Raw genomic sequence first — 26,693 nt, 5'->3', positions numbered from 1 at the left:
GATTAAAAGGCACGGGACCAAATCTCTGGTTTGTAATTTTGGTGGTCTTGTGCAAGACAGACCCTGGTCTCACTGGCACAGATGATTTTGAACGTAACTTTAAGAAATATCTGAGAGCAGATTATGGTTCTTACTCCTCTTCCAGAAGGTGTTTCTGGCTTGTGGAAGAATGACAGGGAAAATTCTTAACCACTGGACAGTATTACTGCTATGTTTGTTTTTCTGTTTTTGTTCCTGCACGGTACACATGCCCAGGATCTGGACAGGAGCGTATTTAGAAAGGAGCTGAAGGTGAGGTGGGGGAGTGCCTGCTGCTGCAGCTCAGCTCTCCTGTTCTGCAGATGGATTACAGCACACCGTGAGCTGGGCTTAACAGCCTGCTCAGCCCCTCGGGCTCATGCATTAAGCAGTAATGCGGAGGTGACAGGGACACAATCCGTGTCTCGTTCCAGCATGTGCCAGCTCGGCACATGTTTCCTCCTGCAGGCTGTGTGTGAGTGCCTGGCTGAGCTCTGAGCTCGCACTGCCGCAGACCCCAAGGAGAAGAGCTTACGTCACCCTTGGAGGACAGCAGTGAGCCCTGAGCAAAATTCACTCCCCGTTTCTTGCAATTTTACTCTTTCTGTTTAATGCCCTGTTTGAAAAAATAAGCAGCTTTCTGCTTTTTATGCTGCTTCAATGCCAGCGTTTTCTCTGCCAGAGCCACCTGCTGTGTGCCCAGGAAAGGCCCATCAGCATCACTTATGCGCGGCAACAGTGACATCCAGTGGTCCCAAATCTGCCCGTGATTTGAGAACATCTGCATGGATCAGTTTGCCAGGGGTCAGCTCTGACTGTATGATGAGCAGACTTTAATAGAGTCATTAAATTAAGGCCTTCAAATGTCACCCAATGAAGACCCTGAATGCCTTGTCCTGGCTGTAACGTGATGGCGCCTCTGACAAAGAAAGGACAAGAACTTGCACAGAATAAGATACAAATAAAATTCCATAAGAAATATTTCCTCCTATGTGTCACAAATACCTTAAAAAAGAAATGCTGTGTTGGTGGCTTATCTGCATAACCATGATGGTATGTGACTATGGGTCCTTCTGCTATTTGCTGTATATTTTTGCTGTGCTCACCCAGTCAGAAATCTAGTTAGGCTGAACCCTTGCTCTGCTGACTCACTTCATGCTTCTCAAGCCAAAGTTAAAATTCACAGAGTTCTGCAGGTAAAAAGTGTCTTGGGATGTATTAACTAAGTTTCTTCTGCAGCAGAAAGAGACACTGCTGCTTCTTGTCTCCTAGTAGACAGACTCCTGGGATTGCGATTCCAGTGGGGAAATTCCTCAGAAAACTGAGGAAGTCAGGGGAAGTGGGGAATATTCCCCCCACATCGCCAAGTTCAAATCCCTGTGCCTGTCATTCCACTCCCCAGGCCAACCTGTGTGTGGGTCTGCAAGCATCCCCTTCTCCTGGGGAGTGGGGGAAGCACCTCAGGCAAAGCTGAACTTCATCAGGAGCAGCTAAATGCAGTCCAGCACTTCAGTGGTGAACAGTGCTGGGACAGAGGTGGAGGGATTTGATCAGAACCCCTGTTAGAGAACTCACATTAGTCTTTTCGATGTGCTTGGGACTTCCACTTTGCCCTGTGCTGCAGACAGAATCATGGTAAATCTGCTCGTGCAGAGCAGTGCAGCTGAGAGCTCTCAGAACAGACCAGGTGTCTGTAATTGTACCACGTTGTGGAGAAGGGCCAGATTTAAACAGATCATTTTAGAATCTGTCTTTTCATTTCACACAAGTTTTTCCACAAATCTATCTCTCAATCTTTAAAAGCCCCGCCACAGCCCCTCATATCTACCTCAGCTTTCCTTCTCTTTTCTCTTTCATTAATTCAATGACCCACAACATGAGCCTAATACAATATCAACCCCCCAAGCCATAAAGGACCTGTTCCAAAGTAATTTAACATCAAATTAATTCCAAGAAATCTTTCTAATCCATAATTGCAGAGGATGAAGAGGTGATTCTACCAATAAAATCAGTTATGAGACTGACATTTCAATTTGTGTCCATCTCCATGCTGCAGCCACTCTGGGGCCATTAAGGCAGTGAGTGGAGTGCATGTGTGTTCCATGGAAGTAGCAATTATGTGCAGTGGCTGTGACAGCAGTAGCTGGATCAATGAACCACCTGTTAGGTGCTGCTGAGAGATTCATGGGTTATGGAGAAGGTTCTCTGCTTCATTTGCTCTGAGAAATGTTGGTGAGACTTGATCCTTGGGGGTAATACAGTTTTTTTGGCAGGGAAGGCCAGGACTGAGCCACTTCAGCTGACAGGGAGCCATCAGGAAGCTCAGACAAGATGCAGTGTGCTGTGGCCACCAGGCACTAATATCTGGAAAGGAATAGCCCTGAGTTCAGTGTGTGGACACCAGCTGGAGATCCCAATCCCAGGGGAACTGGGAGGATTCCAGAGGCGGAGTGATGTTAAGAATAGCTGCAAAACAGATGCACAGGTCCAGTTTTTACATCTGTGTCTTTTGCAGTCATGGAGAAAAAATTAAGGGCTGCTAAGAGCGAACAGGTCCTGCTCCTGAGGTGGTGAGTGTAGGCAGCTGTGCCCCGGGCTCCAGCTGGAGAACCTGGTGAGCAGAGTGGTAGTGGCATCTCAGCGAGTGCACAGCTGGGTGCAAACACAGACAACTCAGCCCAGGGAGGGCTGGACACACAGACATTCAAAAGCCCGTGCCCAGGGAGCTCTGCTGGGATATTTTGATTCACACTTAGGACGTTTTGAAAGAACAAAACATTTCACGATAGAATCATCCTGGAGCACAGGACCTCAGTAAATCTGAAGGTGTGGTTATATTCTTGAAGTTTGTGTTTCTTGAATGCCTACAGCTTCAGATGGATTTTTCACAGTTTTCTAAAATGCTCACTACAGGATTCAACAACTCATGGTCAAAAAGATTTTCTCCTAGCTTTGAAATTAAAAAAGAATGAAAAAAAAGTCAAGTTTGCATTGAAATCAGTTTATAACCTAGAAATTTGTATGGGCTAGTTTCCAGCTGTCTCAGAAAATACTCCCTGATGTTTTCACCTTTCAAGGTTTTTAAAAGAGAAGATAAACACCCTACCATCTTTTCCTGCCCTTTTTTAGTGAACTAATGTAATATTTTACAGTAAAATTTGCAGCTTTAGGATTTATGATCTGTAAATGATATTTTTATCATGATTTAATGATGATATTTACAGGTTGGTGTCTGGAGGGCAGTTCCAGCCCTCCCTCTGCTCAGCCAGCTGCCCTTTGCAGCCAGGTCTCTGTGCTGTGTGACTGTGCAAGGCACCTTATGCTTCTGTTTTGAACAAAACCAATTACAATTGTGTGTTGAAACATAATATTGGATCCCTTTGCTGTTCAATATTTTATACTGTTTATTTTGAACAACAGTGTTCTGATTGTTTCTGATTCAAAGGATATGTATTTGGGGCCTTAACTCTTTTTTAATGGTGTGTTATCTCAGGGGAGCTGTGCAGGACTGGGTAAGTCTGTTGACTAGAAAATGGGGATAATATTTGCACAGCCTCTGTGCTTTCAGTGCTCAGTCAGTGACAACTGAAGTAAATAACAAAAGCTGAGGAAATTGGAAAATACTCATGTCATTATGCACTTTTTAGTTCAGGAACCAAATTGAAATGTGCAGTGGTATAAAGAAAGCTCAGCCCAACTGGGAGATAAACATCCTCTAAATAACCTTTGCAGGATGGAGGTGTTCTGAAAAGCCTCTTAGTTAAAAATTATTCAAAGTGGTCTTGGAGGATGGCAACCAGTGAGGCCAGAAGGGTTCATAGAAACTGTAAGCAGCTGTTAAAGGCACAAGTATATGAATCTTTTTGTTTTGTTTTAGAATAAAAATGTCTGGTTGACAAACATCCTGAAGAGTCAGCCACCCACATTCTTCCTCCACAGAATCAAAGATTCCCAGCTCCTAGGCTTTGAGATGTAATTACAGTATGGGGAGGTTTGGGAGAGCTGAAAAGTCGCCATAGCAACCTCCTGGCAAAAAATCTTCACTCATCCAATGTAAAGCAAAATTTCTTTTTATCTGAATGGCCCTAGTGAGCCTGAATGTGTTCTGTCTTCAATCTCTGCTTCTCTTCATTTCATTGTACTCCTCAATCATAGTCTTTTCCTTCTCTGAGTCCTAAGGGTCCTCTTTTAAATCTTGCCAGAAAAGTTTTGGCCAGTCATGGAGGCAGGATACTGGTTATTTGATCAGGCTCTGCCTGTGACTCAGGGTTAGAGAGGAGGTGCCCTCGCATGGTGTTCCAGACCCTTTGCAATCCTCTCTAGTGAAGCTGATAAACAACTTGTGCTGAATATTTATGACCATCAAAGTAAACTGATAAACATGGAAACAGATAAAAGAAGATGCAGGAAATGGAAATCCTTGGAAAGTCCTGCACAGTCCCTGTTTCAGAAAGAAAGCTCCACGCAAGAGCTTACGTGAACGCTAGAAGCTGTGCAGCATGGGTTTGGTGAGACACACAGTGCATGCCTAGCAATTTTCATGACCATAAGAGAAGGAGACCAAAACCTGCTGGCTGAGGCAAGTGGATGGCAGGAGGGGGCTCAGCCACAGCTACTTGGTTGTAGCCAAGGGAGGGTTTGTGCTGGTGCACAGGGAGAAGGCAAGGCAGGAGAGGAGCTCCTGAGATACAGAGACTTAACCTCTAGCTGGCCAAAGTGACATTCATGCAGGACTGTCCTTCCCTGGGGCCACTCACTCCTTGATCTCACTCTTTCTTGTCAGTAATCAATATTTAATATTTTTTGAACTGGTTTAATTAGTATCTTGCAGGAGGGAAGAAAGATACAGATGTTGATCTCTACATTATAGTGCTACATACTTATAATCAGAGGCTAGAGAGCTGTTGTGGGGAAATTACAACTGGTGTTCTGTAATGCAGTCACTTTTGAATCAGAAACAAGGGGATCTCTTCAGTTCAATTGTTTCTTTCTAATTTGTGTTTTATAACACTTCCTGTTCTGGACTTTGCTCTGGACAAAACTGAATATGACCCTGTGACGTGCCGCTGGCTGGGAGTGTAATGATTTGTTTCTTAAATGTTATTGCAAAAGTCAACAAATCATTGCTGGAGTAATAAAAGAGGACGTTGGGAGCAGAGATCTGTTATCACAGCAGACTTTTCAGGACTTAAGAAATGTGGTTTCAGAACAGAAATAACTTTTTCTTAATTTCCTGACCCACTGAAAACATCACAACGTCCCACCTGATTTTCACTTCATATCCTCTTCACTGGTCTTTTGGCACCTGACAGAAGAAACAGTGTGGAGCAAAAATCTGCCTTGATTTCTGTGCTACACAGAGAGGTGAGTTTTTGAGCAACACCTTTAAATAACTATGGTGCTTTTAGGAGAAAGTATGAAAATATATAAGAAGTCCTATTTAGGTATTATGGGATGGGAGCATAATGCTTTTTTTCTTAAGTGTTACTGCAAAAGTCAGAAAATAATTGCTGGAATAAATAAAGGAGAAGACTGAGAGAAGTGTTTTGTTGTCACAGCAGTAAATGGAAACCTGAATGACATTTCCTAACCTTGTAAGTTTTATGAAGTGCAGTTTTTAAAGGAAATGGAGGCAGTTGTTATTAGCTCAGGGGGTTTTATAATTATCTATTGTTTATTTTACGTGTCTGAACACAAAGGGACAATTTTCATTTTGTCAGTGGTCAGGGTGTGGTAACCTTTTGTGGGGAGCCCCAGGTGAGGGCTCTGTCTCATGTGAAGACAAGAGACTCCACTGAATGAACTTGGCCATCTTAGACTATCTGAGAATCTAGTTCATCCCTCACAGCCATTTTATGTAACTCATTACTAGCTGAAGATTTAATCCAGTGTGGTCCTAAACCAAGAATAATCCCTTCCCTCTGTGCCTAGTAAAGTGAGCAGAGGACAGAGCACCAGGGGGAGCATACAGGACACGGGGAGCAAGTCTGGGGCTCTCAGGCATCGAGGCTGTCTGTCCATTCCATTGCTCTGCTTTAACTGCAGTCACTTAGGAAGCAACTTCAGACTGAAGCACACAATAGAATAAACTCCTTTCAGTTTAGAGAGGCATATTTGAATTTTGCTTTAAATGTTCAGTGTATGCTTATACTGGAACCAGCCCTTCCCCATGTTCCCAGGACTCAATTAAAATGATGAAAATTTGTTTGTAGACAGAGCCCAGGGGTGAGAATAAATATTTTTTTTTTGGCTATGCTGTCCATAAGCAGCCTTGTGTCCTGTTTCTCCATGTACCTCTTGCCCTGTCTGCTGCTCCATGGTCTACAGTCCCAGAGAGTACATGGGGTATAACCATGGATCAGCACATCCAGCTGAGAGGCACTGGCAGTGCTTTCTTTTATAACTTGTTTTCCCTATGTTTTTGGGAACTTCACCACTTCAGATGTGGTCTCCTTTTGTCAAAGCAGGTTGGAAGTTGCTAACAGGTTTGCAGAGTTGTGAAAGATGAACAAAACATCCACAGTGTAGTTGTGTAAACCTCATCTCTCTTAGAAACCAGCGGGTTTGTGAGGCTGTGACCTTTACTGAGAGGACTGATCTAGTGACTCAGCCCAGTCATGAGGAGCAAGGACTTCTGGGTTCCTGTGCTGTGAATACCATTCCAGCAAATTGCAGGAGCAGTTTGAATTTCTTAGGCAAGTGTGCAGGAAAGGGGTGCTCACCAACATCTTTCTTTCAGAACGCGCACAAAAAATGAAGAAGTTCCTGTGTGGCCCTGGACAGCACTCTGCTGACAAGGCTCTTTCCATCTTGGTGGTTGCTGCTCATCTTTTCTTCCTGGCAGGTACAGTAATTTCCCTCAGAATTAACCATAGGGATGGTTAATCCCACTGCCAGTGGGCTTTGGGCATCCCCCAACCCAGGGGATGTCTGGTGGTGTCCTGGTCTGTGTACACACAGTGTATCCATGCAGGAGCCCACTTTGCTCTTGTTCTGCCCCAGAGCAGCAGTTATTCTTGCTCAGGACCTCTCCCTTCTCCATGCAACTGGTACTGAGGTCCTTGTCTCTCCCTGAGCATTGTTGGCCAGAGACCTACAAGTCTGGATGTAAAGCACACCCTCTCCTGGGATGCTGGTTCAGCAGATGAGTGAGTACAAATGAGAAAATACAGCAAGGAGTGAAGTGTCTGGTTTTGGTTGCATCACAACTGTTATCCACGTTTGGAGGTAAAAAGCCTCTTGATTTTGTCATTATTGACTGGTTTTCCTCCTGTGTATATTCCTGCATTTCTATATAGTTTATTTCTAGTTTTACTTCAGTCATTGTAAAATAAGAGCTGTGCATTTGCTCCATGGTATCCTTGGAAAAGCCCAAAGCTACTGACAGAATCAAGACAGAACCAAGACAGAACCAACAGGACTCAAGAACAATACAGGGCATAGAGATAACTCTTACTTCCAAAATGCACTGGGGTCACTTCAAGCACACAGGACAGTTGAGGAAAACCAAGGAAAGTTTCCATAATAAGAAGACTCAATTAATGTTTAGTTCTTTACAAATGTACCCACTTTCTCTCAGCTTTAGCTGAGAAAATCTGTCTGCTATAAGGCACTGAAAGGTCTGAACCCTGAAAGGGTGGTTTCCCAGCATGTCTCTTTGGTGGTGCAATGGTAGTCTGGTCTTTTGTGGAATAGATGGCAGTCCTGCCAGCTGTACATCCCACAGGAATTTTCATATGATGGAGAAACACATGGGAACTGACTTCTTACTCTTTTGGGCCCTGCAGCTGCTGGCAAGTATGGCTGAAGATGGCTGTTGCATTTTCGTGTGCTGTAATGAACTACTCACTGCTTGAGTGGTAATTGAGTAGCTACACCCACCTCTCTACATCCCCTAAAACTCTGCCACAGATCTTCTGCAGTGCCAGCACTGGCCGTGGATTTCATGAGGCTTTAAGCTGAAGGAGGTTAGATTTAGATTAGATACTAGAAAGAAATTCATCATTCTTAGGGTGGTGAGGCACTGGAACAGGTTGCCCAGAGAAGTTGTGGATGCCCCATCCCTGGAAGTGTTCAAGGCTGTGTTCAAGTTGTATGGGGCTTAGAGCATGTGGACCCTACACCTGAACTCTGTGTTGATTCCTATTTGGCATGTCTTGAGGACTTCAACTTCTGCTTTGCAAAGTTAAACTCATGTTCTCTTTACTGGTAGTGTGGGTGGTCTCAATTAAATTTCAAAGGCAGCAGAAACTAGAAATAGAAGAAAGTTATAATTTTTTAAATCATCATTCAGGGAGGAACCCAAATGAATCCATATGGCAGCTTTTTCTTTGGAAGTGACACTTCATTTCCTTCTTTACTCTTTCCCAATGCTGTTTGCTTACAGAAACACAGGATCTGCATGGAGAACGACTGGGTCTACTGGGAAGAAATGATAAATACGTGTCCCTGGTCAACTTCAGCATCCCTCAGCTCTGTCAGTTCACGGTGTGCATTGACCTAAACCGGACTGCCAATGTCAGCTCGTGGGCAGCATTTTCCTATGACACCAACACTGCCTCCACTGACATCAATGACTTAGAACTCGGGCTCTCTGGAGAAAACAAGCACCTGAGACTGTATCTTTTTGGCACCAGACGAGACATTGAGATCGACCTGGCCCTTTTTGTGTGGTACAGTGTGTGCTGCTTGTGGGACAGCAGGAAACAGCTGCTGGAGGTCTACTGCAATGGGAACCTCGTGCACAGCGAAGCCCTGGGCAGTGCAGGGTGTCTGAAACCCAACGGCAGCCTGGTGCTGGGCCACCTGCACAAGAGAAGGGATGGCTTCATTGTCAGGGTCAGCAACAGCTTCATTGGCAGCTTGTACTACTTCCAGCTCTGGGACCGTGTGCTGGGTCAGGAAGAGCTGCTGGGCTGTGCCATGGGCAGCACTGTCAGCTGGAAGGAGCAGTACTGGAACTTGAGCAGCGTCCCCCCCGTCATGGACCATCGCCTGCGCTGTGGTGAGTCTGCGATGTTTTGTCTTCTTGGGGCTTGTGTGTGGCTGGGGATCACAAACACTCCACTGCTCGGGATTGTCTAACGGCCTCTGAGTCACTGCTGCTGAGATGGAGACCAGGGTGGGCAGAGCTGTGGCCGTGCTTATGACATTGCCTGCTCACCCCATGCAGGCTCTTCTTGATACAGAGGCTGTGGATGAGGTAAATCTGGCAGGGACAAGCTCTGCCACTGAAATCCCCTGGAAGCTGCTGGCAGGTGGCATCTTTTGGATGAACCTTCTAGTGGGTTCATCCTTCTACTGGGGCACCAATCTGCTACTGATCTAGGCTGACAGAGAGGTGGGACTGCGATTTTCTTTCTTCCAATATGTTTAAAAACATTTAACTATGCCATTAGTTAGATGATAGTATCATAGAATCACAGAATCACTTGGTTTGGAAGGGACCTTAAAGATCATTCAGTTCCACACCCCTTGCCATGGGCAGGGACATCTTCGCCTAGACCAGGTTGCTCAAAGTCCCATCCAACCTTGATCACTTCCAGGGGGCATCCACAACTTCTCCAGGCAACTTGTAATGATAGTAATCACTTTCCTTCAAGGCTTCCATGTGCTGTGTGCCCCAGATGCTGCTGCGTCATGGACAAGTGCTCTTAGCAGTGTTTAGGGTCAGCCCTGGTGTCTGTATGTACTGTATGGTGTTTAAACTGCACAGTATTAAAACAGGAACCCAAGACTGTCTAATTGACTGATAGACTGACTGATTTATGTAAAACTAATGATATGTCACAATGTTTAGGTGCTCCTCAATAACAGTGAATGCACCTTTGCTAATTGTCTGTAAGCTGATGGCTTCACAGGGAAAGCAGAGTCACAGTATGAAGTAATGGGTAATTTTTGGTGTCCACTTTGAGAATCCAAGGAGCATCCCATCAGACAGCACAACTCCATCATGTGCAGCACCTTCTGACTTCACTGCAGTTTCTTCCATCTCCTGCTCCAGTTTTCATGGGACCGGGGCCCAAGGCAATGAGATATTCAGAAACCACTGACTGCCGATGAAACCTCTGCTCAGAGGGATTCCCCACCCCTCCCTCATTGCACCCTCCCTCACTCTGCACCAAAGGACACAGGCACTGATAACAATTGCTGTAAATTACAACCTTCCCATCTGTCTCTTGGCTCCCTGCCCCACTGCCTTTATCCAAGCACTCCTCCTTCTGCACTGCCTGTCACTAGAGCTATTTCCCCACTTGTGTCCCTGGTTGGGGGAGGTATGATCTGATGAGGAGGGAGGAGGAAGGCTCAGTTTCCCTTTTCCAATTAATACCTTTGCCCTTGGGCCCATTCACTCTATGGGAAAGGTGTGTGCTTGGCTTGGCAAGGAGTTGTGAGAAGCTTAGTCATGTTTGATGATGAAAAGTCTAGCACCTAAGATCAAAGCCTCCATTCAGTGTTCCCAGGCTTTCATTTTTCAAGAAAAATAACCTGGATGAATTTGAGCATCTTTTTAGTAGGACAAAGCATGTTAGAGACAGGCTTTCAATGGTCAACACATTCTTGCCTTCTAAAGCAGTCCTCAAGAACCAGGTGATTTTCTCTAGTTAGGATTCTCCAGTGCAGCCTGAATAGGACATTCAGTCTGCAAAATGTTGGCCCAAATATTCAAAGGTTATCAGCAAAGAGAGACAGCAGCAAGTCTCACAAGTGATGGACTACACCAACAGGCACCGAGGCTTCTTTTGCCTATGGTGCCATAAACCTCTGGATCCACTCTGTGATCCACACTGGGAGGAGGGTTACTGCAGTCTGACATCTGTCTAAGAACAATGACCAAGATGACTGCTGGGATGTAACAGAGATGTTATTAAAACTTAATCATGTTTGAGAATCCATCGTGTGTCAGATCCTGGCAATGCCTTTGCTTCTTCTATAAATCTACTCCTTACTTTAATTAACTGGAATTCATGAGCGAGCTGTAGCACAGGGGCATGCTGATGATACACGAGGTAGGGATAACAGTGAGCAGTGTAAACATGTATTGAGATTGATGTCCCATCTGTCAGACAGGGGAAGTTGCACCTGGCTGTACTTCATGTGGATTGTCCATATGGGATCATACACACTGAGTCTACGTGAGACAATCTGAAGCATCCATGTAGGAAACAGTTGTGCTGAAGTGTGGCTATGTAATGAAATGACATAAGGAAGTGCCATGTCAATACCAATTTCATGTCTGAGATTGTTACTTATGCCCAATAACGTTCTCTAGCTGCAAGGTTTGCCTCTTGTGTTTATATGTGTTGTTTATGGATGTTTTATGTTGCATTGCTTGGTTATGCAGTTGTGATGTGCAGTTGGGCAGCCTGCTTTGTTTTGGAAATCCTACATCATCTTTGGGAAGCCAGGGCTCATTTAGGCAAAGTGAGTGAAACTTCTCACACGAACATAGGCAGAGGGAGCCTTAAGAAGGTGTGTTGGCTTTTCTAAGTGCTATAATTATTGTAGCAATTGCACTGGCTTTGCTTGATAGTAGAAGTAAAGTTATTGTTCTGCCTTCGCTTTTTTCCCAGAGATCTTAAAGATAATCCTTTGTTTTTCCAGCTCAGCTGGGTCTTTGCTAAAAGTGTAGAAGTAAAAGTGTGTGTTCTCATCCTCTCACTGACTCAGTCTTCATCTCTTCCTCCCCCTGCCTCACCCACACACTGCTTTCTGATTTTCTTCTTGATTTTAAATAATCCTGGAAAGGGATGAATATTCAAAATCTGAAAATGACTGCTAATAATATAGAAATATATTTATTGCAGTTCTCTTATTGGCTAGTCTAATTTTCGCTGCTTGTCTATTGGAAACCATACATATTTACAGGTTGCCAAATAAACCTTTTATTAAATGATCAAATGAAAATCCTTGGCTAAGACTTAAAAAAAATCAGTGGCACAGTATTCTTGTAGCTTCAGATCTCATCTGTCATCATGCCTTAGTCCTCATTTCGTGAATGGAATATTAATTAAAGCAAGCTATTAATTAAAGCAAATGAAGTTATAGGATGCAGGTGACCAGTCCCACACCTGCCTGCTGGTAATGATCCCTGACATGTGAGAATAAACAGATTTCTTTTTTCTTCAGGTGATAATGAGAAGGAGAAAGAAATATATTGTAATCCGTGCAGTTGTAATTATGCTTCATTTGTTGGGAGTTGGAAACATCATTCTGATTTACATCCTCGATCAGAATGGGTTTGGGGCTTTGTTTGGACCTTTTTCTGTTTTATTTTGTTTTGGTTTTTTCCCTAGCGGATTTTTCTGATTCATCCTGCCTGACTCTGGGTGCTATCAGATATCACCCCTGTGCAATATTTTTTGAAACATTACACTGATAACAACAAGAACAGAAGCCTGTAATCACACAGCTCTGTGCAGATTCCTCCAACCTGGAGAGGGTCTGCAGCAGTGGAACAGTCAGGGGGACAAGTTAAGCCCCAGATGTTCAAACAGTTAGGGATATGGCTTGATAAATCATAGCCTAACATCATGCTCATAGTTCTGTAGGAAAGAAATATTTATTCCACTAGTAAGTCGTGTTTGTATAGCATTGGCCCTTCTATGTTCTCATCACACTTCCTCTGTGGCAGCAGTTCTTAAAAAAAGCTTATAACAAGACACTCATTTTATGTCAGTTTGAAAAGAGGCACTCATTATTTGTAACATCACACTGGGGCTCACAGAACCATCTCTGCAGCTTCACACCACAGGGAGGCATACAGGTTTCCATTGGAAGTCTAAGCTGTGGAATTAAAGTCCCTGGGAATGCTGGAATATCTGCCTCTCTCCAGCACTGAGGGCCAGGTCCTCTGGGTTTTGCTCTCTGGGTATTCTCATGGCAGTATGATGTGAAGAGGGCTTGTGCACACATGCTGGAGGAAAAAGCACATCCCTTTAGCTCCAGGTTCCTCTGTTTTCTTTTGAGGAGTTGGTTTCCTTTGTCTCTAGGGCTTTCAATTCAGTAGATGCTTCTGGCCTCTTGTCTGCCAAACAGTGTTAGTGTTGGTAGGAGCTCTGTGCATGGAACACCGAGGTCTGTCTTGCAGCTCAGTGAGCTAAGCCTGAGGATCTTTTTCCAAATAAAGAATCAGCAAATGCCCATTATGTCAGGCCGTGTTTCTGACCTACTGCAGGCAATGGATTTGAAATGGCAACATGGCAGCTTGCTCCTGGATTTGCTAGTGTTTTTATGGAAAAGTAAAACAAAGTAGATTAGGTTTCTGATTTCCAAAGTTTACTACTATCTCAGATGCAAAAGGCCTGAGTAAAGAGGAGGCATGTCCAAATGCAAACCTGAGATTCATCAAGCATGGGAAAAGCAGGCTTGCTATTTTTACAGCTTTCTGCACACCCTGGCAGCAACGGGGACTGTGCTCCACCAAAGCAGGTCGCTGGGCAGTTTGGTCTTTGGAACAGCTGGTGCATCTTTCCTGCTCCCCATCCTTCTGTCTCCAGGTGTGGGGGAGCCTCCTGCCTCAGCTCTCCCCCAGCCCTGAGCACGTTACCTCTGCTGAGGAAACCACAGGGGCTGAAATCACCATCTCCTAAATCATGAGGTGACACCAAAACACAGACTAGCACCTCAGAGGAGCATTTGGAGGCTGAAGTCTGAGCTGAAAACTGAAGGGTCTGAGCTGAAATCCGAACGGTCTGAGCTTATTCCACAAGAGCCAACCTTGGAGAGACAACTCAGAGCTGGACTTCAGTTACTTTATTGTCCCCTCGCTCCAGTTTGACTCTGTGCTGAGTTCACAGCCTGTCACTTAGTGCAAAGGGGAAAATCAATTGTGTGTCCAGGAAGCAGAAGCCTGTGTACTGTAGGGTGCCTGCTCAGAAGGGGCTTTTGACTTTGGATGTCCTTTGAATTTCACAAGATAATTTGAAGTCATTTAGGATAAAAATAGGAGACTTCAAGTTGTTAACAGCCCATGTTTCTATTATTGTCCATGGATATATTGCCACTGATTTGAGTGAGTCATAGATGGGCTGTTATATTTCAAGCATGGGTGAGTCTCCTTACCTTGAACTACTGTTGAGAAAAACAATGTTTTATGAAGCATGGTCTTATCCTGCTTATTTCTGACCACACTCCTTATTCACAGACATTTGGCTTTGCATTCATATGTTAAGTTTATTTCTCTTAGTCAGAGCTAGAATGTCAAGTCTCTGACAGTCATTCAAGTGAAGTAAAAAACACAAATTACCAGCCTAGCAAGGAAATGGTACTTCTAGGGCAAAATGTTGAGATCCTACTTTTCTTTCAGCACCAAAGCTTGTAATGTTACACAGTGATTCAGTTCACTGCAATTTTCTGTAGTACATGTGACAAACATCACCTGTTTTGTCCCTGTCTGCCTAGTGATGTGGCAGATTGCGTGTGAAATGAAAAGTCAAATCTGGCTTGACAAGGTGATTCACTTCAAGGAAAATCAGCTACAAATGAATTCTTGGAATTCTTTACTTTGAAAACAACAAACAGGATGGCCAGCATTTATGATGGGAATCATTATGCCAGGTTATCATTTAGCCAGAGACCACGAATATCAGAGTTCCTCTCACAGGCATTACTGCATGTTACTCCATTAGCACTCAGTGTGTGACCAATGCCTTTCAATGAAGGCTGGCACAGCTTACACAGGCAAGAAGGGAACACAGAAAACCGCCCTTCAACACAGGAATTGAAAAAAGATAATGGCGTATAAGCTCTGGGTCTTCCCTGGGATCTAAACCCTGCAAATCCTGTTTTCTCCCTTGTTATGCTGTAGTTAGCTCTGGAGAAATTAAAAAAAAAACCAAACAACATGTTGGTGTATTTTCCCTTTTGCCTTCATCCTGCAGAGGTCCGTGGAACCACAGCAGCTCCTTGCTACAATGACCTTTGCTGAAGGACTCAAACCTCTCTCTCACCTAGACTATTCTCTTCCTCACACTTTTGCCAATATGAATTCTTAGGTATTTTATTGTTCTTTCCAGCAGGCTTGAGGAGAGCATCTTCAGCAAGGGCTCCTACACTGCCCCCTTTGCCTCCGACCAGTAGCACCAAGGGTGTCATTCCAGGTAAGTGTTCAACAGCGACATTTTAAATGCTGTTGTGGTCATCACTGGCACTGATTGACACTGTAGATGTGACAGTCTAAGACTCAGACACATTCTTAAGCCATTGCTGCTTAGCAAGGTGTCCCGTGTCAGCAGAGGCTCCTGCCTCTCCTGTGCACTCTCAGCAGACAGTAAAAGCCAAGATCATGCTCACTCAGATATGAACCACAACTCAGTTGTTAAGCTGTGATAACATGACCATGTGTTTGGACCCTTGAGTTCTTCAATAAAATCTCTAGCAATGCAGCAGTAATCAAACTTGGACATTTGCAGTCTGGGATATCCCAACGGGCTTTGGTGACCATGGGAATGGGAAAACAACTGTGGCTCTGCAGAGGGATGTGAACATGGGAAGGGGGGCAGGCACCTTCTGTGCAAAATACAGGATTCATTTCACCTGTGTTCTCTCCTTACAGTCACCTTCTTCAATGTTCACATGAACTTTTCTCTTTTCTACAAAACCCAGAGGGCTCCTGATTACTATGATGCAAGGAACCTTCTTGAACACTGGGTGAGTAGCTTGCTTTTCTCATTTTCCTGTGTTGCTAGCAAGCATCAGGTGAGGAGGAGAGCTAGCAGAATCATAGAACAGTTTGCATTGGGAGAGACCTCTAAAGGTCATCTAGTCCAACCCCAGTGTACAGAATGCAAACTGTTGGGACAACACAAGAATGTAACAATACTGTGGTGTTTCAGAATCATGTTATCCAATGCATTTTTAACAGGACAAAATGAGATTGTGAAGGAAGGGAAAAGTGTTAAAACTTCACAGAAATTCTTAGCTATTTTAATCAGGATTTAGAATTTTGATGACAATTCTAAATTTACAAGCATATCTATAAAAAGTGTTGATAAGTCAAGTTAATAAAAACGTGTGGTTTTTTTCTTTTTCCAGTTTAGTATAATCTTTACTGGAGAAGAATTTGTTATGACAAACTTTAAAATCAGGTAAGGTTCTGGCTGTGTAGTGGTGTCACCTTGACCCTCTGTCCTTTTAGCAGCCAGATTCCAAATACCCATTTCACAACTGACCAGCCTGTGACAAGGGTGGAAACTAAACCCCCAGGTCTGCACAACTTCCAGCATGTTGAGCACCCACATCTTGTTCACTGGACTCATTCACCTGAAAATATGTATCCTGCCCAATGCAGGGCAAGGAGCTGCTCCAATCTGAGACCTCATCTTTGCCCATTTATATTGGTTTGTGACCAAGATGAAACCTTTGCTGCCTCTGCAGTGTGTGAGTGGTGACTCCAGTGGGCTGATGTATCTGCTGCCACCCTGGCTATCCAAAAAGCAGAGAAGTTGGTACTTGCAGGAGAAGGAAAGTGCTGATACCTGCAGGATTCACTCATATTAGTGTTGCTGAAGCCTCATTTCAGTGATTACATGTGAGTGCAAAGGGCTCCCCTATTTCGTACTTTTTAGCCCACTCCAGCTGTATTCATATCCAAACTGTGAGCAGCTGAGAGGGTATTTTAATAAGTTGTAAAAGTATCACTTGTATAGACATGAAGTTTTGTCTTTTGTGCCTATTTTGACTTCCTACTTCTCTTACTTTTACAGTTACTACTTGCTTTACAAATGACAATACACTAACCCATCGCACTGTTCACATGGGGTGAATCCAATTTGGAAAGCCCTAAGGGAAGGGAGGGTCCCATTCTGGAAGAAGAGTTTTGTCAGAGTGCATCTCTGTTGGTCTTGGTGATTTCTGTAGATACATCCATGCTGAATTCAAGATGACTTCTCTGCTGCAAAGTCTGCTCATTATGGTCAGAAGCTATTTTAGATGAAGGCAGAAGGGGGGAAAATGTTATATTTATATGCTTCTGTGAAATATTTTCTATTCTCTTTTGCTTGCAGGGGTAATTATCTACAAAGCAGTGCCTATAAGAGGACTCACGTATGTAATTTGTTATTTTCTGATTTAAGTAATTACTTTTTCTTATCCTCTGCATATGGGACATAGTAGTTGCAGGGTCTAAATGCTGATAGTATTGTGTTTTGTTGAAATTACTGAATCATCCTGATGGACCTCTAGCAGTACTGTGAAACAAAGGCTGTTCTATGGAGTCAGGTTCCAGTAACGCTTACAGGCTCCATTTTAATGAGAACATAGAGTTTTTGCTGATTGCTGTCCTTAAAATCTGATTTGTGCCTGTTGATTCTAACCAGCTTCTAACTTTGTGTCCCTCTATGTGACCTGAAGGGGAAGGTAAAGCGGATGTCACAAAGGTAAGACCCAGGTTGTGTGAACTGGGTTTCCATAGTTCATATTGATTTCATGTTTAGGGTGAGGAGGAATTATACCCCTCCGTGGCTGTTTGAGCTTCAGAGTGACCAGAAAACCCCACACATGGAGTAATGCTTGGCTTGGGGAAATGTGTTTGAGCATCCAAGGTTTCCATCTCATACCCTGAATCTTGGGAGGCTCAAAATGCTTCCATGGCAAGCTGTGAGGTTTGTGCTGCACTGTAAGAGCTGCTGTCTTCAGTGGGGCCAGTAAGTGGACAGTGCCCAAAAGGGATACCAGGATGAATCCTGCACCTCTTCTGTAGGAAATCCTGATTGCCTTCTGACTCCAGGCCAGGAGGAGGGGGAGCTGGGTTCCCATCACCTTCAAGGGGTTGCAAGTGATTTAGAAAGGCCTCGAGGAGTGGGGGACAACTGTGTGGAGACAGGAGTGAATTGGAAACACATGAAACATCCCAACCCTAAGGAAATCTCACTTATAAGTCCTCAGTTAAATTAGAGGTCCATTGAGGTGCTCCACTCATGGCTTCTTGCGGCTTTCTGTCATGTCGGAAGCCACTCAATGAGAGGTACTGTCTTTCCAAACCATCTGGAATCAGCAAGCCCAGTCACTTAGCACAATAGCTGTTCTGAGGAGGAAAAGCTGGAATACACCAGAGATCCTGAAAGGAGTTAGTTAGATCTCAGTTTTCCAGGGTGCCATGGAGTCTTCCACCTCTGTGTGGACACGGGGTTTTATGATTGGCTCACTCCAAAATTTAAACGTTGTGAAATGTTACTAATATGGCAGCCTTGTTTGTGTATTCTATTTGTAGCTACTTCTGTAAGGCAATTCTAAAGGCCACATCTCTGGAAATACAAGAAGTGCTGAGTCTCAGGATCAAACAGCTGTTGAATGACACATACAAAGAGGGACCACTATCCTTATATGTGAAACCTGAAGATGTGGCTGTGAAGTCAATAGGTATTATTTCACTAAAACCTCATTGGAAATCACACGCTTTGTAAATCTGCCTGTAAGTGTTTATCAAATTTAGATTTTGTGGAGAGTTTAGGCTAGAAAATACCCTTAACAAGTAGCCAGACTGACCTCATCTGATGCACAAGCTGTAGAATGTCATGCAGTGACAGCAAGATCATAAACTTGGGTTCCAGCCAAATGGAGGTAAGATAAAACCTGAATCCTGGTGCCAAGGCAGGTCTGAGCACCTTTGCAATGAAGGCAAGGTCAGGCTGATTCAACTACAAATCTGAGAGCCCCTGTTGGTAGCCAGTGCTCCAGGGACACCAAAACCATACATTCAAACCTAACTCTCTGCCATTTGTGTAATATCTGTGCATATTGGACCAAACCTCAGGTGCTAAACAATTACTTTCTTGGTCTGGTTATAATCTCTGCTGCTCTTTAAAATACAGAAGTAAGACAAAGGTAAGAGCTGACAGACCATATCTGACATTTAAAACAACATTTTATACCAACAACTTACAAAATACCAGTTGCAGATGATGAAACTGCAAGCCTGGAGGAAAGACACTGATGGGATAATGAAGGGCAGTGTGAAAGCACCTTCAGATAGATTGGACAAGCCTGCAGGATGTGCTGTCATCAAATATGGTTTGTGATACTGGAAACTAATACTGTACCTGAGAACTGACCTTGTCAAACAAAAGAGAAAAAGACTGTAGAAGAAGAGATGAAATATCTAAACAAATCTAAACAAAATGCTTTCTTGCAGACAGTAAACTTGTAAAATACTCCTATGCAGACTTCAAATCACAGCTCATTCCCATCAGGAAATGAGGTCCACAGAACAGTTGGATTCCTGTGTGTCAGAGGGAACTTCTTTTTGACTATTAAATCTTTTTAAAGAGCTTTTATGTATTTCCTCCTCAGCACTGATGGATTGTCCAGAAAGCTTTTCACACACAAGTTACAAGGGGAATTATTCCTGGCCACTGACAAGTCCAGCCTCTGAAGCAGAGGTCAGCTGCAGGAAAAACCCTCTGCAGTCTGCTCAGAGGAGCTGGTGAGCGATGAGATCATCTTGCTTTGGTTTCTCCATGGAAAACAGGAGGCAGCACCAGGCTTTGTGATGGTAAACCAGGTGGCAGTCTGTCATGGCATGGCAGTGCCAAGGAGGATGCAAAGGACACGGGGCTGTTCCTGCACGAGCTGCAGGAAGAGGGACTGTGGCATCATTCCCATCACCTGCAGCTTCCTCAGGACTTTCTGCTTGGGCAGGGAGGAGAAACACAAGCACTGTAGCATTTTGTGCCATCCCTTCATAGCTCCCTCCCCTCCAAGGTGCATTGCAAAGGGCTCTGGCACTTGGGCTCTGCTCCCACTCTGCTGAAAAAGTGCTAAAGTCAGATCTGACATGCAAGTCCATTTAAAGTTGGGCTAATGAATTATATTCTTAGTTACCTGAGTGGGAAATATGAGGAACATCATTATTATGTCTTTTTTTCAGTAACAATGTACATTGTTTCAATTTTTCAGTGCAATTAGTATTGAACTAGAGCAAGCTTTTTGGAAGAAACCAAACATGACTAGATGTAAACTACTGGAAAAACTTCCAAATAATATTTTAGGCCTCCAGGATATCAAGATAACAGAAGGTAAGGCACCAGATTCTTCAGTGACACAGTGAGTCACAGTAAAATAGTTTTACTCAGATAATGCTTATTACATCTGAACAAGGGAAGGGATAAGGTTGCTTTATGTGTATCCTGCTCATCTGGTCATCTTAAAGGTGTTTTAATGTCAAAGAATTTTGCAAGTGCTTCAAAATTCTCTAGCTATCACTTTGAAGATTTGCCTCAAATCCTACACTTTGATTTAGAACTAAGCAAATAACCAATGAATAATGTGGCAGGTTTTGCCTGTCTGTACCCTCTCTGTTACCACATCAAAGTAGTTCATAATATCTCATACAAAGAAGCACAAATCAGTGTCTGCAATTGAAAAGTTGGTGCTGTAGTTCATGTAAGTGATAAGGAGACATTTACCACATGGTCATATCTTTTTTAAGCTATGCCAAACAGTGTAAGCTGTTTGAATGGTGAACAAACCCAATACCATGGCTTATCCACCTCCTCAGCAGTGCATCAAATAGTAGATCATTGAAAGATATCTGCAGCTGCACACAGTCTCTCTGACTCCCAGGGTGTAAAACTCTGCTTCTATAAAAAAAGAGGATGATGAGATGATGAATGGCAAATACATTTTTTTCGAATGTTACCATTCAGAATTTGCTTTTGCTACTGTACCAGGTAAGCAGCATTTGGGGAGAGGGGAAGATCTTGTCTAATTTGGAACTCACAAGCGCTTGTAAACATGGCAAAAGTTAAAGGTAAATATTATTTACAGATAGTATTTATAAACCAAAAGCAGGTGACAACATTTGTATGAAAAAGACATTATTTTCTTCCTTTAACTGAGATATCTAGATTTTACTTTGAAGTTTTTGCCAGTTTCATTGACACGTTGAGGGCTTATTGACTTATTTTTAGGACATAATTTTGTAGTAGATCAAGAGCATTGTGACCATATGGAAAGAGAGGAGAATGAAATTAATTCCTGAATTTAACATAGAGATATGTACTGTATAGCCAGAGAGATACCTATGCCACATAAATCATCTCTGCTTCCTTTTTTTTCAGAGAACGCACAAGATGTTATACAGCATATTTTATACCTCTTGCCAGATGCAACACTGCATGTGCAAGAATTAGAAATCATTGCAAGTAAAATTTCTGATGTTGTCCAGCTTGCAGATGTGAGCATGACACTTGCAGAGACTGCATTGTCTATACTAGACTATATTTTGCTGCAAGAAATAGAAGATCAGAACATTAGAAAAATAACCAATAGGTAAGTAAGATAACTTGCTCAGAGCAGGGCTCCTGAGCTGAAATGGCACCATGGAACTAATTCATTCACTCCACTAAAATATTACATGGGATTTAGCAATTTCTGTACTTGGATTTTAAACATGTTTTTGGTTCTTAGCAGCAGAAATTGGTTATTGTGTTGTCAAAGGTGCTTTTACCAGAACCAGTTCTGCAGAACCATCACAGTGTTGTTTCCTGTGGGCATCCAAACCTGGAGGCAGAGCAGGGACTGCCCAGCTGGCACCTCCTCTCACAGGTGATCTCTGTGGCTCAGCAGTGAGGTCTGTTGACAGGTCAGCCTGGAGACACAAACCTCTGTTACCCCTCTACCTGTGCTGATAAAGACTTCTCAAACACAGCTATGCAATGTTAAATTAGAAGTTCTGGGTGGAGCATGACTATGCCACAGCCCAGTTGTTTGCAGTGGACAACTCGGCGTTGCTTTTCCAAACTCTGCAAGGAGGAGTAGCCAAAAATAGCCTAGAAAATCTGTCAGAGAGAAAGAACTGGGTAGCTTCGTGATCCTTTGGGCTATGTGCTCTCTCTTCCAAGCCTATCACACTGCAGTGTGTGGAGTGGAGGCTGTGATAGCTGCCAGCATGCACCACCTCTGCCTTCTCAAATAGGCTGTGGGGTTTTTAAGGGAAATATCCATTGCTTTGAATTCTCCTCCCATGAAGTGTAAGGTTTTAGGGACAAGGATGTTATTCTTGATCCTTAATGGAGATAGAGTTGGTATTTTGGGGAGGTGAACTCCAGGCTTTGCAGCTCCAGGGCAGCTGTGGCTGAAATGGTCCTGGTGTGTCTGGGGTTGATGGTGCATGAAGGTAACACCAGACCAAAGGACAGGAAGGTTTTCCTTCAGTCTGTTCTGGGAACAGCTTTCTTTCACATTTTCAGTAGAGTTTTATCCCTCCTTGCATATTGCTGAATAGCCTTAAGGGAGCCAAACAAGATGTGGAGCTGTCCCTGACTCTTAATACCCATGAGTATTAAACAACCCTAATTTGCTGCTTCCTTTACATTCCAGCCTCTTCTGTCTACTTAGAAAAAACCTCACAGATAGTCAGGGCCAGATGTGTGTTATGAAACCAGGAGAACATTTCAAGAGATGTATTTTTTTCCTCCCTGTTGCTTTTGTTGAAGTATCCTGCAGACAACTGAGGAGATAGGCTACAAGGTGACTTACACAGACAGAAATGCGTCGGTCATAACCTCTTCCTTGGCTCTGTTGGTGTTGCGTCCAGATCCCAGCACGTTTGGAGGACTGGCCTTTGGCATCACCTCCTACAACAGAGGTGTGGATCTCCAGGTGAGAGCAAAGTATCACCTCAGAATCATGGACTATAGCAGACAACCCTCCTGCTCTTCTGACCTGTTTTGTGTTTGACCTGAGGACAGCAGCTCTAAGCATGTCATCTCTCTCCTCCTGCAGATCAATGTGCAAGAAAACCCTTTCAAAAATGCCTTGGCCTCAGTGTTTTTGCCAAAATCCCTGAAGAACTTCCTCGGGATCGAGCACTGTGACCCAGACAAGCATTCGAAGATCCAGTTTAAGTTTTTTGGCACTACTTCACTTTTTGCGGTAACTACGACTCCCAAAAAACCCAAACACAGCAGGAGTGGGCTCAGCTGTTCCCAGTGCCTACAAAAGAAATCCCAACAGTGTCGTCTGTTCCAGGCACAATTAGCATCAGTTTGATGGAGAAACATGCAGGGAAATGTATTCAGGCAGCAAAACCTCCTCTGCATCAAGGATGCTCTGAGAGGTGTCTGTAGACCTTGGACTTTCTGTTCATTTTCTGTAGCTGATGTTATTCTAATCCTTCTGTTATGCAGGAAGAGCATACCCTGAATTTCCTCTGATAGTAAGCTCTTGCTTAAGGACCATGCATAGGATATACCAAACATCATGCAAATAACTTCAAGATTTGTATCTCCATTAAAATAACAGCAGCACTGATGTGCAGCATTTAGGATTCTTCTAGTAGTTATTATATTTTCTCACCTCCAGGAGAGGTGGGTATAACCTAAAAGGGAGATATTTCTTTGGAATGGTAGTGCCTACAGAGTGCTGAGCCATACTTTTCCCCCAGAAGCAGCATTCACAGTCGTGCCTACTGTCTAATGAGCTTAATGATGTACAACTGGATGTTTAAATCTACTGAAACAATTATACAGCTTTCTCAATCCAGCTGATGCATCTGAGACTCAGTTCTGCTTCAGCTGATGTGGAGACTGTCCCTGAATTGCAGCTAACTACATTTTCTAATGAAGTAGCAAGTTTACATCAGGCATCCCATGGGATTTAGCTGATCAACATTTCCAAGAAGTACAATTTAAAAAAAAAAAAAAAAGGGAGAAGGAAGAGCTTGGATTCTTTTTGCATGGATGTGTTTTTCCCCTGCAGGATGACAGTTTAACGATGGAGAAGCTGAACACTTACGTTGTGAGTGCCAGTGTTGAAAATGCATCAGTTCAGAACCTTAATGAGCCCGTGACTGTCACTCTTCAGCACATAGACCAGAACACGGTAGGATGTGTTCCTTTCCTCAGGGATGAGGTGAGGCAGACCTGATTTCACTCACCCTTACAGTAAACTGGGAACAGGGAAAATAAGCTTGAAAAGCTTTACTGCCTGACCTCTCCATGTTACATCAAAACCCAAATATTGACAGGCCACACAGATCTTGGTGTTTATAAATTCCTGCAGGTTACCAAAGTTTGTGTCTCTGCTCTAAAGCCATGCTTAGCAGCACAAGACCTTTTTTTGTTGTCTTGTTATGATCTGGACAATATTTTTTCAAGGAATAGCTTATTTGCTAAAAAATGGCAGGACTGAAATGATTTATCTTTGCTCTGAATTAAGCAAATTGGTTTAGTCATCAAAAGAAGTAAACTTTAAAAACCCCGAGACTTTGCAAAGATGCTTTCAAGATTATTTTGCTTAGTTTTGTTTCAAAATTATGTTTCAAAGCTGAAGTCTGTTTTATTTTAAATGGTCAAACTTGTTGACTGAGTTTCACCTTAGCATTTCTGGGTTGTCAATGTTTAAGGTCCAGCCTCCACATGAATACACTACAAACCTAGAGCAGAAAAAATTATTCTATAAGATGAATTTGATTAAAGTTCAAGTTAATGAGAGCTTGGAAATACTGCTTTTATGGAGATATGCTCTTTCCATTCAGTTCTAGCAAATATATACCCAGAAATTTTATCTAGATATCCCCTCTCTTCTGTCATTTTTACTCCACCAGACCATCTGGCATCTCTCAGATTTTTTCCCTCGACCTTTTAAAATTATCTTAATTAAATATTTAATGAGTTATCATCCAAACCTACATCTTTGGCTCTCTGCCTAATTATATTTGACAGTCTACAGATCACACATTTTAACAGCTTATCTGTTAGGCTGGCTTCCTGTAAACTCTGTGGTTTATTAAACTTTATTAATGATATAATAATAATAAAAGTAAATGAATCTGTGCCTTGGGAAAGTTTGCTGCAGCATTATGAGTAATAAACTAGAATGTCCCCAAGAGAAAACATTGCATTGAATATCCATTTACATCTGTTCAGCTCTTACGTGTCTTCCCTGCCTGGTTTCAGAGAGAGGAATCACTGGAAAATCTAAAATAAAGGTTTCTTGTGGGTTTTTTTTTGTTGTTGTTGGGGTGTGACATCTCAGATACCACATGAAGCCAATGAGATTAGAAATTGGTCTATACTGGACAATTTTCTGCTGCCCTTAAAAGACTATAAGGCACTGAAAGATGCAGGTAAAACTGAGAAAATCACTGGCTCCCAGGATTTCCCTTGGTAAAGGGAGAGGCAAAAATCAGCACTCTGGTGGCTCAGTGCCATGGATGAGATGGACAATATCCCAGCTGGCTCCCCGAGCCCCAGTGTCCAGCAGCCCCTGACCCCCAGACCCACTGCAGCCCCACCATGCCAAGAGTCAGAGAGCAGTGGGCTCTCCTGTCAAGCAGTGCAGGGGAAGTCAAACCCAACAGCCTTAGTTATACACCCCAGTCAGAGCAAGAGGCACCATCTGCAAGTACAGAGGGCGTACAGACATCCTGGATAAATGTCACAACCTCCTTTTCTCTGCTTCCAGGGCAATGCAGCAGTGCACTGCGTCTTCTGGGACTTTGGGAAGAACAGTAAGTGCTATTTGCTGAGCTGCCACACTTTCTCTGTCCACAGCAGCCTTTGGCTCCTTGATGTGGCACCTTTGAGACTTCAAGGATGTCCTATTTCTGTGTTGCTGCTTTGTGTTGATGTTGGTACCTCAGTAAACAGTGTAAGCCCTAAGGATGTATGGATGGCATAGTACAGTGCTGCAATTATATCAGTAAGAAGACTCAGCCTTAGAAAAAAGCAGAAATGCAATGAAATGTCTGATGAACTCTCACAGTTGCTTCAGGGAGCTCAGTGGGGGCTTCATTGGGGTCAGGCCTTGAATGTGGCTCATGCACTCAACAGACACAGAGAGATGGCTGTGTATTGGGTTAACTCAGAGCATGTGGGAGAGGCTTGTTCTGCAATTATTAGGGTTCAAAAATATAATTTTTTTGAAATCAGAAGCTTAGCTTCTGAATATGTCTGAATATGAATATTCCCCATAAATAGGGTGATAAATTTAGTCTTACCAGAGAAGATCTGGCTTTTTCAGTGCTACACTCTGCCTAAACAAATCCTCTGCCCTGTACATACTTCCTTCTTTTTGTGTTTCCACATCCTGCAGCACAACCTAGCCCAGCACTAGGTTCTTCTTGCTTTCTATGTGTGCAGACATGTAAATGACTTTAAATATTTCTTCATTCCTCCAAAGGCTTTCATCCAAATTTTGAGGTTCTCAGGCAACTACAGAAGATGTGTTCCTGTGTGAAATCTCACTTGTGTGCTGCTAAATGACCCTGCAATCTGTACTAACTTGAGCTCATCTTCACAAACCCTGCATGCTGCAGAGCTATAATTGACTGAGCATGACTAACTCCATTTAAAAATCCTTTTTTCTCTATAACACAGATGGACTGGGTGGTTGGAATACATCGGGGTGTGAAATGGAATATACAGATATGAATTACACAATCTGTTTTTGTAACCATCTTACCCATTTTGGAGTTCTACTGGTAAGTACTCTGTGAATCATCTCCCAAAAAGTCCCGTGGCACTAAACAAAGTCATCTTTAGTTTGGGGGAGAGATGGGAGATTCATATCTATGCAAGCTGTTAGATAATCTGCAATTTTGCCAAATTCAGTAATAACAAATAAAACAGTTATAATAATTTAATGATATAAAGTCCTCTAAATGTCACCTGCTTCAAGGCAATTTCATTTTACAGATGTAGTTTTTACTTCTTTGCAGTGTAACTTAATCA

At 43.2% G+C, this 26,693-nt stretch overlaps 1 protein-coding gene across 2 annotated transcripts in view; it reads left to right on the top strand.

Moving 5' to 3' along the window:
- The first annotated feature begins 5,277 nt into the window (after window positions 1-5,277).
- ADGRG4 (adhesion G protein-coupled receptor G4) overlaps window positions 5,278-26,693 on the top strand; it is a 30,556-nt gene continuing 9,140 nt past the window's right edge. Inside the window, exons 1-17 of one of the 2 annotated variants that reach the window (XM_050310727.1) lie at window positions 5,278-5,382; window positions 6,758-6,862; window positions 8,405-9,022; window positions 15,039-15,119; window positions 15,575-15,669; window positions 16,054-16,106; window positions 17,025-17,064; window positions 17,371-17,396; window positions 18,230-18,378; window positions 19,309-19,441; window positions 19,915-20,033; window positions 21,078-21,288; window positions 22,455-22,620; window positions 22,744-22,893; window positions 23,719-23,841; window positions 25,426-25,471; window positions 26,340-26,443. In XM_050310727.1, coding sequence (XP_050166684.1) covers window positions 6,772-6,862; window positions 8,405-9,022; window positions 15,039-15,119; window positions 15,575-15,669; window positions 16,054-16,106; window positions 17,025-17,064; window positions 17,371-17,396; window positions 18,230-18,378; window positions 19,309-19,441; window positions 19,915-20,033; window positions 21,078-21,288; window positions 22,455-22,620; window positions 22,744-22,893; window positions 23,719-23,841; window positions 25,426-25,471; window positions 26,340-26,443 — 2,205 coding nt within the window. In that variant the 5' untranslated portion in view covers window positions 5,278-5,382; window positions 6,758-6,771. Of the gene's footprint in view, window positions 5,383-6,757; window positions 6,863-8,404; window positions 9,023-15,035; window positions 15,120-15,574; window positions 15,670-16,053; window positions 16,107-17,024; window positions 17,065-17,370; window positions 17,397-18,229; window positions 18,379-19,308; window positions 19,442-19,914; window positions 20,034-21,077; window positions 21,289-22,454; window positions 22,621-22,743; window positions 22,894-23,718; window positions 23,842-25,425; window positions 25,472-26,339; window positions 26,444-26,693 lie in introns of both variants that reach the window. The other variant, XM_050310726.1, reaches the window with a different exon arrangement.

This window comes from Myiozetetes cayanensis, unplaced genomic scaffold (genome assembly GCF_022539395.1).
Source record: "Myiozetetes cayanensis isolate MyiCay16 unplaced genomic scaffold, myiCay2020 scf15, whole genome shotgun sequence".
NCBI classification, from domain to species: Eukaryota; Metazoa; Chordata; class Aves; order Passeriformes; family Tyrannidae; genus Myiozetetes; species Myiozetetes cayanensis.
Note: the sequence above shows the minus strand (reverse complement) of the source record. Positions and strands in the feature narration are given on the sequence as shown.